The 17,848-nt window shown below is 46.1% G+C and overlaps 1 protein-coding gene across 5 annotated transcripts in view; it reads left to right on the top strand.

Moving 5' to 3' along the window:
- CNIH3 (cornichon family AMPA receptor auxiliary protein 3) overlaps positions 1–13,313 on the top strand; it is a 323,021-nt gene extending 309,708 nt beyond the window's left edge. For all 5 annotated transcript variants that reach the window (XM_055233820.2, XM_055233822.2, XM_055233825.2 and 2 more), the window contains 2 exons: positions 1,100–1,243; positions 12,080–13,313. In XM_055233820.2, coding sequence (XP_055089795.2) covers positions 1,100–1,243; positions 12,080–12,107 — 172 coding nt within the window. In that variant the 3' untranslated portion in view covers positions 12,108–13,313. The remainder of the gene's footprint in view (positions 1–1,099; positions 1,244–12,079) is intronic.
- The last annotated feature ends 4,535 nt before the right edge of the window (positions 13,314–17,848 follow it).

A 17,848-nucleotide genomic window follows, 5' to 3' on the forward strand; every position in this document is an offset into this window, starting at 1 on the left:
TCATCGAATCTGGCTTGTGATTTCTCTTCAGCACAGTGTCAGTGACAGATAACGTCAGTGCAATTCTCTGAAGGGGAAGGAGGAGGGAGCCGAGATGCCGGATCTGCGAGTTGCTACACTGCAGGATGTTCTTCAAAGCCAGTGTGATGAATCTCCCGGTTGGAGCCCTGTCCCTGGGCCCTTTACCACCATTGAGAACCACTGTCTGTCCCAGAGCCCAGGGGGCCATTTATTTGCACTCCTGGCCTCTGGGTGGCTTTACCAGAATGACTGAAAAAGGAACTCACTGAGAGATTCCAGCTGCACTTTGTTCTTGGGCTTGGCAGGAGTCTGTGGCCAGGTCCCTGGGGGCAGTGTCCTGGGGGCAGCGACCACTTCCCAAGGGACTCAGGAGGCTCAGAGTCCTGCCCCAGGTCTCACCAAGCCTGACAGCTCCCCTCCTCAGGGGCTGTGGCCAGGTGAGCCTTGGGAACGTAGTATTTTGAAGTAGACACAGTTCGCGTTAGCTGCTCCCCCTCCTCCTCTTTCCCACCTACGTTCTTTCACTCACCCAGCTGCCATCCGGGGCCCGCTCTCTCCCGACAGATGGCTGATGTTCTTTTCGAGTTCTAGGTCCCACAATCAAGAAGGAAAGCACCTGTAAACTGCTCTACACTCAAGTGAGAATAGGATGTCCTGAAGTATTCAGGATTTTCAATAAGGGTCTGTGTAAAGTAGTTTTGAGGGTAGAATGGAGGTATGGTGGCGTCCCAGCAGTGGTGGTATAGCCCCATACCTCTGCCTACACCTGTCCTGAGAGGCGGCTCTTCCTCAGACTCCCAGGCAACGCCAGGTGACACATTTCCCCTTCTGTTGGAGCAGCTTTGTATATGGGTGAAATTGCCATGATGCCAGTGGATCGGAGTATTTGGGGATTTACTACCTGCTGGAAGATAGTGGCTGAGCCACTCTTCAGCGGTGCTTCAACTGTGATTTAGGCAGAAGGCAGGCAATTGCTTGGCAGGGATTGCTCGACAGAAGCCCTGCATCGGAAGGGCTTGCCCAGGTGACGCCAGAAGTACCAGGACCTCAGAGACAATGATGTCCTCTCTCCCTGCAGGTATTTCCACTGTCCGGCAGATAGCTCAGAACTAGCCTACGACCCACCAGTGGTCATGAATGCTGACACTTTGAGTTACTGTCAGAAGGAGGCCTGGTGTAAGCTGGCCTTCTATCTCCTCTCCTTCTTCTACTACCTTTACTGGTGAGTATCTGCCCCTCCTGGTGGTTTTGACTCCTGCAGCAAAAGGAAGAGAATTTCAGGCTGGCCTGGGGGAGGCGGCCTTTGGGAGATGGCATGCGAGGGTGGGAGTCATGGCCAGTCGGGTGTGGTCCCAGCTGTCTGACTCTGGCTCAGGAGCAAGGGCTTCTGTATAAACAAGTAAGGGAGCAGGAGATCCTGCAGGAGGCCTTGCCTGCGGATCGGCGTATCCTTAGGGCCGTGCAGTGAAAACACCCTCTCAACATCCCTTTGGAGATAACTGGTGAAGTGCAGCTGGCTACTCCTTCTTCCCTATAGGGCTTCCTGCCTCTCACAATTCTGCAGCTCAGCCCACCAGGTTGCCTGTGGCCATAGGGGCTCGGGCTCATCCTCACTGTCCCTTGCCCCGTGGCCTGTTTGCAAGGATTCTTGGGAACCATAACAGAGGCCCCAAACTCCCCACCCCAGCCCCACAGTGGCTGTCATGGTTCATAAAGTGGCATTTTGGGTCGCTAAATGCTTCATTTACAGTTTTCCCAATATTACATAACACCATTCCAATTAAGAAAAACCTGCTGACTTTGCAGTCCCATTTCAGGAGTCTCCCCTCTTTTCACCTCTCCGCTCAGAACATCCTAACTAAGCAGATAGCTATAAACAGACTGTCTTGTGGTTTGACACCCCAGAGAGTGCCTTTTCCGCAAATGTCTCCTCCTCCTTCCTGCTCCTCTTTGGCTCATCTCTGGGAACTGTCACCTGTCACTTGCGATTCCATCATTACCTGTGGCAGGGCCATGGTGATCTCCAAACCTCCCGGTGATGTCTCCAGAAGGGCATGGTTGACAGCAGCCAGATGAAGAGGAGGAGGGGTCGGGATGCTGGACTGCACGCCACCCCTAGGTTTGGATTGGGCTGTAGCAGGCCAGAATGTGGCTGCATTTGTCCAGCATTTTTTATTTTTTATTTATTTTTATTTTATTTTATTTTATTTTATTATTATACTTTAGGTTTTAGGGTACATGTGCACAATGTGCAGGTTTGTTACATATGTATACATGTGCCATGTTGGTTTGCTGCACCCATTAACTCGTCATTTAGCATTAGGTATATCTCCTAATGCTGTCCCTCCCCCTCCCCCTCACCCCACAACAGTCCCCGGAGTGTGATGTCCCCCTTCCTGTGTCCATGAGTTCTCATTGTTCAATTCCCACCTATGAGTGAGAACATGCGGTGTTTGGTTTTTTGTCCTTTTGATAGTTTACTGAAAATGATGGTTTCCAGTTTCATCCATGTCCCTACAAAGGACATGAACTCATCCTTTTTTATGGCTGCATAGTATTCCATGGTGTATATGTGCCACATTTTCTTAATCCAGTCTATCGTTTTTGGACATTTGGGTTGGTTCCAAGTCTTTGCTATTGTGAATAGTGCCACAATAAACATACGTGTGCATGTGTCTCTATAGCAGCATGATTTATAGTCCTTTGGGTGTATACCCAGTAATGGGATGGCTGGGTCAAATGGTATTTCTAGTTCTAGATCCCTGAGGAATCGCCACACTGACTTCCACAATGGTTGAACTAGTTTACAGTCCCACCAACAGTGTAAAAGTGTTCCTATTTCTCCACATCCTCTCTAGCACCTGCTGTTTCCTGACTTTTTAATGATGGCCATTCTAACTGGTGTGAGATGGTATCTCATTGTGGTTTTGATTTGCATTTCTCTGATGGCCAGTGATGATGAGCATTTTTTCATATGTTTTTTGGCTGCATAAATGTCTTCTTTTGAGAAGTGTCTGTTCATGTCCTTCGCCCACTTTTTGATGGGGTTGTTTGTTTTTTTCTTGTAAATTTGTTTGAGTTCATTGTAGATTCTGGATATTAGCCCTTTGTCAGATGAGTAGGTTGCAAAAATTTTCTCCCATTCTGTAGGTTGCCTGTTCACTCTGATGGTAGTTTCTTTTGCTGTGCAGAAGCTCTTTAGTTTAATTAGATCCCATTTGTCAATTTTGGCTTTTGTTGCCATTGCTTTTGGTGTTTTAGACATGAAGTCCTTGCCCATGCCTATGTCCTGAATGGTATTGCCTAGGTTTTCTTCTAGGGTTTTTATGGTTTTAGGTCTAACATGTGAGTCTGTAATCCATCTTGAATTAATTTTTGTATAAGGTGTAAGGAAGGGATCCAGTTTCAGCTTTCTACATATGGCTAGCCAGTTTTCCCAGCACCATTTATTAAATAGGGAATCCTTTCCCCATTTCTTGTTTTTGTCAGGTTTGTCAAAGATCAGATAGTTGTAGATATGTGGCATTATTTCTGAGGGCTCTGTTCTGTTCCATTCATCTATGTCTCTGTTGTGGTACTAGTACCATGCTGTTTTGGTTACTGTAGCCTTGTAGTATAGTTTGAAGTCAGGTAGCATGATGCCTCCAGCTTTGTTCTTTTGGCTTAGGATTGACTTGGTGATGCAGACTCTTTTTTGGTTCCATATGAACTTTAAAGTAGTTTTTTCCAATTCTGTGAAGAAAGTCACTGGTAGCTTGATGGGGATGGCATTGAATCTATAAATTACTTTGAGCAGTATGGCCATTTTCAAGATATTGATTCTTCCAACCCATGAGCATGGAATGTTCTTCCATTTGTTTGTATCCTCTTTTATTTCATTGAGCAGTAGTTTGTAGTTCTCCTTGAAGAGGTCCTTCACATCCCTTGTAAGTTGGATTCCTAGGTATTTTATTCTCTTTGAAGCAATTGTGAATGGGAGTTCACTCATGATTTGGCTCTCTGTTTGTCTGTTATTGGTGTACAAGAATGCTTGTGATTTTTTGTACATTGATTTTGTATCCTGAGACTTTGTTGAAGTTGCTAATCAGCTTAAGGGGATTTTGGGCTGAGACAATGGGGTTTTCTAGATATACAATCATGTCATCTGCAAGCAGGGACAATTTGACTTCCTCTTTTCCTAATTGAATACCCTTTATTTCCTTCTCCTGCCTGATTGCCCTGGCCAGAACTTCCAGCACTAAGTTGAATAGGAGTGGTGAGAGAGGGCATCCCTGTCTTGTGCCAGTTTTCAAAGGGAATGCTTCCAGTTTTTGCCCATTCAGTATGATATTGGCTGTGGGTTTGTCATAGATAGCTCTTATTATTTTGAGATACGTCCCATCAATACCTAATTTATTGAGAGTTTTTAGCATGAAGGGCTGTTGAATTTTGTCAAAGGCCTTTTCTGCATCTATTGAGATAATCATGTGGTTTTTGTCTTTGGTTCTGTTTATATGCTGGATTACATTTATTGATTTGCATATGTTGAACCAGCCTTGCATCCCAGGGATGAAGCCCACTTGATCATGGTGTATAAGCTTTTTGATGTGCTGCTGGATTCGGTTTGCCAGTATTTTATTGAGGATTTTTGCATCAATGTTCATCAAGGATATTGGTCTGAAATTCTCTTTTTTGGTTGTGTCTCTGCCAGGCTTTGGTATCAGGACGATGCTGGCCTCATAAAATGTGTTAGGGAGGATTCCCTGTTTTTGTATCGATTGGAATAGTTTCAGATGGAATGGTACCAGTTCCTCCTTGTACCTCTGGTAGAATTCGGCTGTGAATCCATCAGGTCCTGGACTCTTTTTGGTTGGTAAGCTATTGATTATTGCCACAATTTCAGAGCCTGTTATTGGTCTATTCAGAGATTCAACTTCTTCCTGGTTTAGTCTTGGGAAGGTGTATTTGTTGAGGAATTTATCCATTTCTTCTAGATTTTCTAGTTTATTTGCATAGAGGTGTTTGTAGTATTCTCTGATGGTAGATTGTATTTCTGTGGGATCGGTGGTGATATCCCCTTTTTCATTTTTTATTGCATCTATTTGATTCTTCTCTCTTTTCTTCTTTATTAGTCTTGCTAGCGGTCTATCAATTTTGTTGATCTTTTCAAAAAACCAGCTCCTGGATTCATTAATTTTTTGAAGGGTTTTTTGTGTCTCTATTTCCTTCAGTTCTGCTCTGATTTTAGTTATTTCTAGCCTTCTGCTAGCTTTTGAATGTGTTTGCTCTTGCTTTTCTAGTTCTTTTAATTGTGATGTTAGGGTGTCAATTTTAGATCTTTCCTGCTTTCCCTTGTGGGCATTCAGTGCTATAAATTTCCCTCTACACACTGCTTTGAACGTGTCCCAGAGATTCTGGTATGTTGTGTCTTTGTTCTCGTTGGTTTCAAAGAACATCTTTATTTCTGCCTTCATTTCATTATGTACCCAGTAGTCATTCAGGAGCAGGTTGTTCAGTTTCCATGTAGTTGAGCAGTTTTGAGTGAGTTTCTTAATCCTGAGTTCTAGTTTGATTGCACTGTGGTCTGAGAGACAGTTTGTTATAATTTCTGTTCTTTTACATTTGCTGAGGAGTGCTTTACTTCCAACTGTGTGGTCAATTTTGGAATAGGTGTGGTGTGGTGCTTAAAAAAAATATTCTGTTGATTTGGGGTGGAGAGTTCTGTAGATGTCTATTAGGTCCACTTTGTGCAGAGCTGAGTTCAATTCCTGGATATCCTTGTTAACTTTCTGTCTCGTTGATCTGTCTAATGTTGACAGTGGGGTGTTAAAATCTCCCATTATTATTGTGTGGGAGTTTAAGTCCCTTTGTAGGTCACTCAGGACTTGCTTTATGAATCTGGGTGCTCCTGTGTTGGGTGCATATATATTTAGGATAGTTAGCTCTTCTTGTTGAATTGATCCCTTTACCATTGTGTAATGGCCTTCTTTGTCTCTTTTGATCTTTGTTGGTTTAAAGTCTATTTTATCAGAGACTAGGACTGCAACCCCTGCCTTTTGTTTTCCGTTTGCTTGATAGATCTTCCTCCATCCCTTTATTTTGAGTCTATGTGTGTCTCTGCACGTGAGATGGGTTTCCTGAACACAGCACACTGATGGGTCTTGACTCTTTATCCAATTTGTCAGTCTCTGTCTTTTAATTGGAGCATTTAGCCCATTTACATTTCAGGTTAATATTGTTATGTGTGAATTTGATCCTGTCATTATGATGTTAGCTGGTTATTTTGCTAGTTAGTTGATGCAGTTTCTTCCTAGCCTCAATGGTCTTTACAATTTGGCATGTTTTTGCAGTGGCTGGTACTGGTTGTTCCTTCCATGTTTAGTGCTTCCTTCAGGAGCTCTTTTAGGGCAGGCCTGGTGGTGACAAAAATCACTCAGCATTTGCTTGTCTGTAAAGTGTTTTATTTCTCCTTCACTTACGAAGCTTAGTTTGGCTGGATATGAAATTCTGGGTTGAAAATTCTTTTCTTTAAGAATGTTGAATATCGGTCCCCACTCTCTTCTGGCTTGTAGAGTTTCTGCCGAGAGATCAGCTGTTAGTCTGATGGGCTTCCCCTTGTGGGTAACCCGACCTTTCTCTCTGGCCGCCCTTAACATTTTTTCCTTCATTTCAACTTTGGTGAATCTGACAATTATGTGTCTTGGAGTTGCTCTTCTCGAGGAGTATCTTTGTGGTGTTCTCTGTATTTCCTGAATCTGAATGTCGGCCTGCCTTGCTAGATTGGGGACGTTCTCCTGGATAATATCTTGCAGAGTGTTTTCCAACTTGGTTCCATTCTCCCCGTCATTTTCAGGTACACCAATCAGACGTAGGTTTGGTCTTTTCACATAGTCCCATATTTCTTGGAGGCTTTGTTCATTTCTTTTTATTCTTTTTTCTCTAAACTTTCCTTCTCACTTCATTTCATTCATTTCATCTTCCATCACTGATACCCTTTCTTCCAGTTGATCGCTTCAGCTACCGAGGCTTCTGCAATCTTCGCGTAGTTCTCGAAACTTGGCTTTCAGCTCCATCGCTCCTTTAAGCCCTTCTCTCCACTTGTTATTCTAGTTATCCATTTGTCTAATTTTTTTTCAAAGTTTTTAACTTCTTTGCTATTGTTTTGAATTTCCTCCCATAGCTCGGAGTAGTTTGATCATCTAAAGCCTTCTTCTCTCAACTCGTCAAAGTCCTTCTCCGTCCAGCTTTGTTCCGTTGCTGGTGAGGAACTCCGTTCCTTTGGAGGAGGAGAGCTGCTCTGCTTTTTAGAGTTCCCAGTTTTTCTGCTCTGTTTTTTCCCCATCTTTTTGGTTTTATCTTCTTTTGGTCTTTGATGATGGTGATGTACAGATGGGTTTTTGGTGTGGATGTCCTTTCTGTTTGTTAGTTTTCCTTCTACCAGACAGGATCCTCAGCTGCATGTCTGTTGGAGTTTGCTAGAGGTCCACTCCAGACACTGTTTGGCTGGGTGTCAGCAGCGGTGGCTGCAAAACAGCGGATTTTCGTGAGACCACAAATTCAGCTGTCTGATAGTTCCTCTGGAAGTTTTGTCTCAGAGGAGTACCTGGCCGAGTGAGGTGTCAGTCTGTCCCTACTGGGGGGTGCCTCCCAGTTAGGCTGCTTGGGGGTGAGGGACTCACTTTAGGAGGCAGTCTGTCCGTTCTCAGATCTCCAGCTGCATGCTGGGATAACCACTACTCTCTTCAAAGCTGTCAGACAGGGACATTTAAGTCTGCAGAGGTTCCTGCTGACTTTTTGTTTGTCTGTGCCCTGCCCCTGGAGGTGGAGCCTACAGAGGCAGGCAGGCCTCCTTGAGCTGTGGTGGGCTCCACCCAGTTCGAGCTTCCTGGCTGCTTTGTGTACCTAAGCAAGCCTGGGCAATGACGGGCACCCCTCCCCCAGCCTCGCTGCTGCCTTGCAGTTTGATCTCAGACTGCTGTGCTAGCAATCAGCGAGACTCCGTGGGCATAGGACCCTCCAAGCCAGGTGCGGGACACAATCTCCTGGTGTGCCGTTTTCCAAGCCTGTTGGAAAAGTACAGTATTGGGGTGGGACTGACCTGATTTTCCAGGTGCCATCTGTTACCCCTTTCTTTGACTAGGAAAGGGAACTCCTTGACCCCTTGCGCTTCCCGAATGCGGCAATGCCTCGCCCTGCTTTGGCTCACGCACAGTGCGCTGTATCGACTGTCCTGCACCCACTGTTTGGCACTCCCTAGTGAGATGAACCCGGTACCTCAAACGGAAATGCAGAAATCACCTGTCTTCTGTGTCACTCACGCTGGGAGCTGTAGACTGGAGCTGTTCCTATTCAGCCATCTTGGCTCCACCTATTTTTTAATTTTTATTTAAAGATGGGTGTCTCCCTGTTTTGCCCAGGCTGGAGTGCAGTGGTGCCATCACTGCTCACTGCATCCTTGAACTCGGCTCAAGCTATTCTCCCACCTTAACCTGAGTAGCTGGGACTGCAGGTGTGTGTCACCATGCCCGGCTAATTTTTTTTTTTTTTTAATTTTAAAATTTTTTGTAGAGATGGGGTTTCCCTGTGTTGCCCAGGCAGGTCTTGAACTCTTGGGCCCAAGTGACCCTTCTGCCTCAGCCTCCCAAAGTTCTGACATTTAAAAATGAGCCAGGCTTTGTGCTCAGAGCTTTGTACGTATTGCTCAATTTATAAGATAAATACTATCCTCACTCACATATGAAAAATGAACTGAATCTGAGAAGTCAGATAATTTTCCTGAATTCCAGCTAATAGTGTCACAGCTGTAAGTAGTACATCTTGAGTCCGATTTCAAAGACTGAACTCCTTTTTCTTTTTCCTTTTTTCTTTTTCTTTTTTTTGAGGGTATCACTCTGTCTCCCAGGCTGGACTACAATGGCAAGATCATAGCTTGCTGCAGGCTTGAACTCCAGGCTCAAGGGATCCTCTTGCCTTAGCCTCCTGAGTAGCTGGAATTATAGGCATGTACCACCATGCTCGGCTAATTTTTGTATTTTTCTGTAGAGAAAGGGTTTTGCCATGTTGCCCAGGCCGGTCTTGAACTCCTGGGCTCATGTGATCTATCCGCCTCAGCCTCCCAAAGTGCCGGGATTACAGGCATGAGCCACCGTGCCCAGTAGCTCTTAACTGCTGGCTATCTTAGAAAACCTCTAGAAAAGTCTTTATCAAAGTGTAGGGTAAGGAAGGGAGGAAGGTGTGCTTTTTAAAAATGCAGATTGCTGGGCTTGTAGCTACCTATTGAAACTTTCCAGGGCTGGGCTCTGTGTTTCAAACAAGCTCTCTGGACAATCCTGATGCACACCTTGGTGGCTCTGGAGCATTCTACTTGGTTCTGCCTTCCTTCCCCTTTACATCCCCAGTGTCTGCAGACTCTCTGTGGGATGCTCTGGGATGTTTACTGCTCCAGCTGGCAGGGAGCCTGATGGTCTTTGAAGCCTCCGGAGATTTCTGCAGTGCCCAGTGGGTTCACCTAAGTCTTTCTGACTCCAAGTCTGAACTATTTAACAACCAAAGGCTTGTCAGATGGGTTCCTGTCTTGGGAAACCTACAGAGCGTGGACAAAGCCGTCGTGGGCTTAGGGACTTGACACCTCGGAGGTCAGGTTTCTTCCCTGCAGTGTGCTCAACGATGCTTTCTTTGTGGAGCCACAGACTTCCCCTTCTGCAGAGTCATGGGCTGAGTGGCCTCTCCCCAGAGACAGCACTGTCTTTCCTCTAAGCCAACAGAACGAGACCATTGTTTTCATTAGCTCCTGCCCCTTTAGCCTGGGATCCACCTCAGTGTGGATGAAGACGGAGGCAAGACATTCCCTCATTTCGGTTTTGTTGCAGTAACTGCTGGAGCCGAGGCGTCGCGGGGAAGAAACCATATGAATTCACAGGGAGGGAAGCGGCTGTGTGTGCTCCGCTGCGGGGGTGGGAGGGGGCGGAGTGGGGAGGTCTTGGCAGCTCCTCTTGGTTAGATGGGTGTGATTGTTCTGTAACCGAGTGTGTTCCAAACAGTCTGTTTGACTGTTTGTCCTCTAGTTCATTACTTCAGTTTGGCCCTGCCTTCATGATACATGTGTTAATCGCTTTGTTTCTAAAACAAAATTGGAAACAGTTCCTGCAGCCTCACTGGGACCCTGGGTGGCCGCCACGGGCACCCACATTCTTTGTTGAATCTGGCCCCTTGGTGCTCTTTGGGGCTGCTTGAAAGACTCTGTTTCTCCCACCTTAGGAGCTGCCAGCCCCTCAGATCCGGAGCTGGTGGAGAGCACAGCAGCGTCAGCGCAGGCCACCGTGGGAGAGAGGGAAGGGGACTCGTGTATGCAGAGCCATGTCTGAACTGAGCTCAGGGCTAGAGACCCACAAAACAGCGGGGAAGATGGGGTTGATGGTTTATGGTTTGAGCTTCCTGAGGGGCTCCTGAGGACTTTGCAGAGGTTAAGAAATGTGTCTCAGGTCTCTGCTAATAATTAGCAACATCTGGCTTCAGAGCCTGTGCTCTTTATCCTGTTTGAACCGCATGGCACCCATCACCCCACTTCTCAGGTTGCCTTGTGGACCAGGTGATATTTGAGGGTTGTGTTAGAAGGGGACTAGCTAATGCAGATACTAATACTAGCTAGTGAGCCCAGTGTGAACAGTGTCTGCTCTGCAGAAAGATTGTTTTCAAACCTGAAGTAGTAGAACCACCCTCCTGCGCGGTTATTCTGGATCATGCCTGTTCCTCCTCAGGTTTATTTCTCTCCATCTATGTTATTTATGGTTTAGTTGTTCCTTGACACCGGAGACCATGTTGGTTTCATTCATCTCTGCGTCTGCAGTGTCCTGGCCTGTGCCTGGCACTCACTGAATCCTCATGGTTTGTTGTTACAGCTATGCTTCCTCAAGGCAGGAATTGGGGCTGCACACTCACCATTTTCCCCAGCACTGAGAATAGTGTCTGGCATGCAGCAGGTGCTCAATAAACATTAAATAAAAGAATGAATGAAAGTGAGTAAACAAAAGTATCCACTTGAGACTTAGTACTGTCATGCAAAAAGCACTGGCTTTGGAGTTAGGATGTGGCTTCTCCCCCTGCTGTCACTCCTCATCTGGCCCTCAGCTTCCCCAAGTAGAGTAAGTCCCTCTTGCTCCAGGTCTGTCCAGTGGTTCTCTGTGCACATGAGGTGTGTGAGGTTCCTGGAGATGGAACTTCAGCTACTCAGAGGAGCTCATGGGGCCTCCACAGCTGCATAGGGTTAGAAGTCAAACCTTTTCATTTCTTTCCTTCGGTTTTACTTCTTGGATGAATCTTTTTTTCTCACTATAATGTGAAAAGATAGTTGGTTTCTTTTTCTGTGAAATAGACAAAGAGGTATATTTTGGTGCAGATCATTCCTCAGCCTTGCAAAATTAACCTGAAGCCCTTACTAAGAGCACAGAGATACATGTCCCCTTCACCCCACTCTTAGTAGTATTGGGGCCATACTTTAGGTCACACGCTTTTAATGCATGTTTAATTCCTGGAGTCCATTAAAAATAGGAGGGCCAGGGAGTTACCCAATCAAGAATTCATTGAGTTCTGGTGCCCAGAGGGCTTATGTTCCCACGCTGGCCTTTGCAATAGTGATGATGATCTTTCCCCCAGCACTAACATATTATCCAGCATCATCTGGGAGCCCCTGGACACGACCGACATGCAAGCACGTGGCAGCTGGTGGCAGAAAGAATCCACTGCAGCCCCACCTCCACCCCCAGACCTGCCCTGCAATTGCACAAAAAGGAAGACAACCATAATAATCATCCTGATGGGAATAATAATAGGCACTTAGAGCAATCACATCTTTTATCCAAGGGATACAATATGCTCTCCCAAAAAATGTTTATTCCAGTGTTGCGGGAAGTAGAAGGGGCACAGTAGTGGAGTCGGCGAGATGCTGTAGTGACAGGAATGAGGGAGAAGCCAAGGGGTCTGGCCTCTGGAAGGTCCCTCTCCTGAGGGGCAGCCTGAGTCCTCTGTGGGCTTCTACTAACACCTTCTTCTCCTTTTTTTTTTTTTTTTTTTTTGCATTCAGCATGATCTACACTTTAGTGAGCTCTTAACGCAAAGACCATGCACGTCATCAGAGACTGAGATGGGAGAGGCCTGAGACGGAGAGGTGCATTTCTGCTGGTGACTGGAGGAGGGACCAGAATGAGGATATGTGAGAAATAGACCTGGCAGGCAGTCAGACTGAATGGGAGCTGGGATCACGCAGCAGCCGGGAGCCGAGTTAACCCTGCGTGTTTGTGTCACCCTATTTGTCAATCCTTGGCATTCGAATTCCACACACGGGGTCCTAGAGCCCTTCTGAGCATCAGTAGTGTGGGGGAGTAGGTGATGAAACACTAGACCTCTCCTGAGAGAGAGTTGCTGCTTCCTGAATCCGCTTCATTGAACAGCACCTTGCAAGTTCACACTGAGTTCCTGGGCCATGGGAGCGGAGGCTGGAAGGCCGCAAGGTGCTTGCTAAGGAACAGAATGATCCAGAGTCAAGGCCAAGTCTGCAGGGACCTGTTGAAAGCCTCAAGAATGTCTTGGCTGCCCAAGACTCTTGTTGCCTTTCTTCCAAGCCATGGCCACGCCCTTTTTCTCAAACGGGAGGGGCTGGAGGGTGTGTGGGATTTGCCTTCAGCTGTAACCAGCCTTGAGCCTGCTGGGCTATTTTCAGCTGAGGAAGGGTGAATATAGGAAAAATGGATTTCTGAAACGTTTGCAACATGTTCAAGGTGTTAGTTCTCTACCACACAAGTTGTATTCTTCTTTTGCCACCTCAAACCATCACAGAGTCATTAAATGCAAATCAATTGGTCAATGCTAGTCAAAGCTATGTTCTCACAAAAACCCCAGACAGCTCAGAGCTCAGAAAATCCTGTGGAGTGGCTGCTCTGTACCGTGGGCATCCGGCAGCCAGGAAGTAAGACAACATAATTATAACTTCATTTTATGATGCTGCATCATTTGTACTGTTTAGGTCGATGTGAGGACATCATCTTATTTAGAATTTTCCATTTGGCATTCTCTTTTGGGTGGGAGTTATGCTGGGGGTTGTAAATAATGACAAGGCTGAGATTTTTATGATGTTTAAATTGGGCACAATGATTTTGACCTTATTCCCCAAACTTCTTTTCTTTTCTACTGTTTAACATACACAGGCTATTTATACACGTCCCCAGCTCCCATCTGAAACCTGTGACTCAGGTTTATGAATGGTGTTTGTGTAGCAACACATTGTGTGCTATGTTTATTAAAATGCAGCGACAACTTGAGTGTCTCACTTAACTGGCTCTCTCATTTCAACCATTACAGCTGAATTTGTCTACATATGGTTGGAAAACTGATAGGAAGAAAAGGCAGATTTTCAAAAAGGCATCATGCTGCTAAAAATTCTTTGGAAAACAAAATGCAGACTTTTACTCTGAGGTTTATGGTATAAAACTGGAGAATTTGAGATGATGATTTTGGGAGAAGGCTTCCTCTTGGCCAATGCCCTTTTTACCGACCAGGTAACTGTTGTTAGGGATAGAGTTACCTTTCGGCTGCTTGGGCCTGGCTTTGGCTTCATTCCTGAGAAGACTAGTGACCCTCATCCAGAGAGGCAAGCCTTGGATGGCAGGCTGCAGACGCTAATCTAACCGCGCAGCCGTCCTGCAAATGCAACTAGATGTAGAAGGTGAATGGTCCATGTTACTTCTCACCATGGAGCTGTTTTGTTTCTATACTCTGCCTCCTTTCAAAAAGATTTGAAGTGGCTGGTAATAGGAGACGCAAGTACACAAAGACCATTAAAATGGAAGTAGAAATGTCTTTTTTTTTTTTTTTTTTTTTTGAGACAGGGTCTCACTCTGTCGCCCAGGCTGGAGTGCAGTAGTGCAGTCACGGCTCTCTGCAGCTTTGACCAGGTGATGCTCCCATCTCAGCCTGCCCAGCAGACTACAGGTGTGCACCACCATGCGTGGCTAGTTTTTGTATTTTTTGTAGAGATGGGGTTTTGCCATGTTGCCCAGGCTGGTCTCAAACTCTTGGGCTCAAGAAATCTGCTCACCTTCACCTCCCAAAGTGGGATTATAGGCTGAGCCACTGCCACTGGCCTGACAGCTCTTATATTTATGAAAAAGAAACATCCAGATGTTTCCCTCCCACAAGTTGTGATTGGGAAATAATTCTCGTGATCTGTTGGGAGTTTCAGTGAATTTTCAGTTCCTGGGAGAAGCTAATCTTGATGATAAAGATAAGAGTAAAGGGCACAGTTGATGGGGTACGTGCTGTTTGCCAGGCACTGTGTTAAATGCTCACATGGTGACCTCACCCACCCCTCACAGTGATCATGCACAGCACGTTAGCTGTTCTCATCCCCATGTCACCCATGAGAGAACTAGGGAGCCTCAGGGAAGGCGAGTCCTCCGTAGGTGAAGTAGCACAGAACAAGGGCTTGATGCTCTGAAGAAGTGGCCAAATAATGACAGTTATAAACCAAGGCACCTGGCAGTGATCTAGATGCTTCATATGCTTTTCCCTGATCCTCGTGACAGTACCACAAGGTGGATATGATCTCTCTTTTATAGATGAGGAAACTGAGAAGAGGAGTCACTTGCAGAGATCCACAGCTAGTGACGGGTATGTCTAGCTGTAGCTGGGATTTAAACCCAAGTCCGCCTCTTCTCACATAATTTTGTTCTTATTGCACAGTCTCTTATTGTGTATCCCACAGAAGTGACCAAAGGGAAGAAGAGAGGAAAAGCAGGAGAAACTCCTCTGTTTTCCAAAATACAAAGTGAATATTTTCCTTGAGAGACGAAGAGCTCACCTTTCCAAGCATGCGTCAAGGAGAGAGCTTCCCAGTGGGGCAGAGTCATCTCCTGAAGGTGGTGTTGGTGAACTGGTTCCCATCCTTTAGAGAGGTAGAGCTATAGGCCTGGTGCGGCTATGCCCAAAGGGTCAGAGGGGAACCTGGAAGAGTCACTTAAAGCTCACTTTTCACTTTGCCAAGGTGGAAGAATAATGGCACCTACCACACTGGCTTTCTATAAAGATTAGATGAGTTCATACCTGCAAAGAACTTAGAACAGTACCCTGCCTGTGGTCAGCACGCTCACTGTAGAGGGCGAGTCTTCCCTGCCATCTGGGCCAATCCATTGTTGTGTTGCTATAAAGGAATACCCGAGCCTGGGTAATTTGTGAAGAAAAGAGATTTACTTGGCTCACAGTTCTGCGGGCTGTACGAGCATGGCTCCTGCCTCTGGTGAGGTCCCCAGGAAGCTTCTAATCATGGTGGAAGACAAAGGGAGAGCAGGCATGTCACGTGGTGAAGAGCGAGAGAGAGAAGGGAGAGGTTTCACATGCTTAAGCCAGATTTCATGTGAACTGAGCGAGAATGCACTCATCCCCAAGGGGATGGCGTTAAGCCATTCATGAGGGATCTGCCCCCACGATCCAGTCACCTGCTACCAGGCCCCACCTCCAACACTGGCAATCACATTTCAATATGAGATTTGGAGGGGACAAACATCCAAACTGTATCACCATCCTTACTCTGCCCTGTGCCCATTCCAGGGCAAGGTTCCTCCCTTTGGAAGGACCATGAAGCCAACTGGCCACGTGGAACAGGAGTGAAGATTCCTGGATGCTGCCATCCTCCCGAGGCCCCATTCCTGTCTATAGTATCCTGAATGGATGTCAGGCTGGGCCCCGACACCTCTTTTCAGTGTCATGTTCTCTGACAATAATGATAACCACTGCCGTCGAGTACTTGCTATGTGCTGGATGCTCTGCAAAGCACTTGATATATGTAGTCTCATTTAATCCCCACATCAATATGATGGAATGGGAATGATTGTTGTCTTCGATGCATAGTTGAAAATATTAAAGCTTACAGAGGTCTAGCAATTGAACCAAGGTCACAATTGTTAATAAGTCATGGAGCCTAGACTTCCACCCAAGTCCTTTTGACTCCAAGGCTTTGACCATTTTCTCATTCCTGAAAGGGTGATAGAGTCCAGGAGGGCAGTGGGATGTGAGATAGAAGAGAAAAGGGGATGACGACGGGACAGCGGTGTGGCTCCGCTGAGCTCACATGTTTCCCAGCAAGCAATTCTATGTGAATGACTTTATAATCGGAAGGATTTTGGCTACAGGATCTTGTGCAAACTTCTTAACCTTTAGAGACTCAATTTTCTTATCTGTAAAATGAGGTTAATAATACCTCCCTTTCAGTATTCTTGTGATAATTTAAGTAAATTATGTACAGAATGCTTGTTGAGCCTGTCTCACAATTGGTGCTCAACAAATCTGGGTCCTCAGTGCTCCACCCGACGGCACTTCCCTTCAAAGAGGGGAAGGGAAGGGAGGATTATGGAGATAAAAATGGGTAAAATGCTTCTTCTGGTAACACATGACTACAGTCAATGAATCTTAGCTCCCTCCTTTCCCCTCTCCATCTTTGGAGTGGACTGTTCCAGGCATGCAACATGGGTAGCAGAGCTCAGCCCTTTCAAGACAATCTCCCCTTTGCATCCTATTTTTAGATTTGGTAATTGCACCAATGTTGAATAAAGTTGTCATCGTTATGACAGTTTTGTTCTCCTACGTAAGAGGTGAATGCAGCCAGCAAAATGCTTTGACAACAATTAATTGCGCTCACGCTGTGTCGTTACACAGATCCATTTCCATAACTCTTTCTCTTCCTGGACTTGGGCTGTTCTGTTTTCATCTGTGCTCTGGCAAATGACTGTTTGGGCAGAGCCTTCTCCAGGCCTCGGAGCTGCCGGTCCAAGCTGGATATCTTGGGGCTGCCTGTGTTCCTGAGGCTCAGGCAGAAGGCACTACTCACTGTGGGCGTTTGAGGGGGCATCCTGAGACATGCCCTGTGACTTGGCTCATCCCAGGCAGAGGAGAGGAGGAGCTGACCAAGGGAGTAAGCCTTCAGGACACAACCACACATTCTAGGGAAAGGTGGGGGCAAGTTTTAGCTTTTTTTTTTAGACCAAGTCTCACTCTGTTGCCTGGGCTGGAGTGCAGGGTCATGTTCTCAGCTCACTGCAACCTCCACCTCCTGGGTTCAAGTGATTCTCCTGCCTCAGCCTCCTGAGTAGCTGGGATTACAGGTGCCTGCCACCACGCCCAGCTAATTTTTGTATTTTTAGTAGAGATGGGGTTTCACCATGTTGGCCAGGCTGGTCTCAAACTCCTGACCTCAGGTGATCCACCCGCCTCAGCCTCGAAAAGTGCTGGGATTACAGGCATGCGCCACCACGCCTGGCCAAGTTTTAGCTCTGTCCAGTTTAGCAGGGAGCAGGCTTTCCTTGTGGGGAGCGGCACGTGATGGAAGCATTTCACACAGCTGCATTTGCAGAGGGAGACCTCAGTGCCCACACGTCGGACTGGGTTTCAGTTGCTGCCAATGATCCAGGAATAGAAATAGAAACAGGGTCAAAACAGCCACAACAAAATAGCATTTTCCAGGCTTTGCTCCCACTCATCCACTCTGTGGTCATTTCTGCCCCTGTTAAATTCTGCCTAGATAGTTTTGGATACGCCAAGGGTGCTATGAACTTGACCTCTTAGCTACCACGTGTTGCCCACATTTCTTCCCAGCCAGTGGTGTGTGTGCTAAAGCTGACTTGTACAAGCTTATGAAAGCCAACTGTTTAGTTTTTTAGGGATTTTACTAAATAGTTATTAAACAGAGCCATTATTAAAACTGAAATAATGTAAGCTTACAATTAAATAAATAATTTAAAAAACAAAGGTAATACCTAGTCAAACTCACCACTTCCCAATTATTTTACTGCATTTTACTTGAGGC

The sequence above is a fragment of the Symphalangus syndactylus genome, chromosome 19 (genome assembly GCF_028878055.3).
Source record: "Symphalangus syndactylus isolate Jambi chromosome 19, NHGRI_mSymSyn1-v2.1_pri, whole genome shotgun sequence".
NCBI lineage: Eukaryota > Metazoa > Chordata > Mammalia > Primates > Hylobatidae > Symphalangus > Symphalangus syndactylus.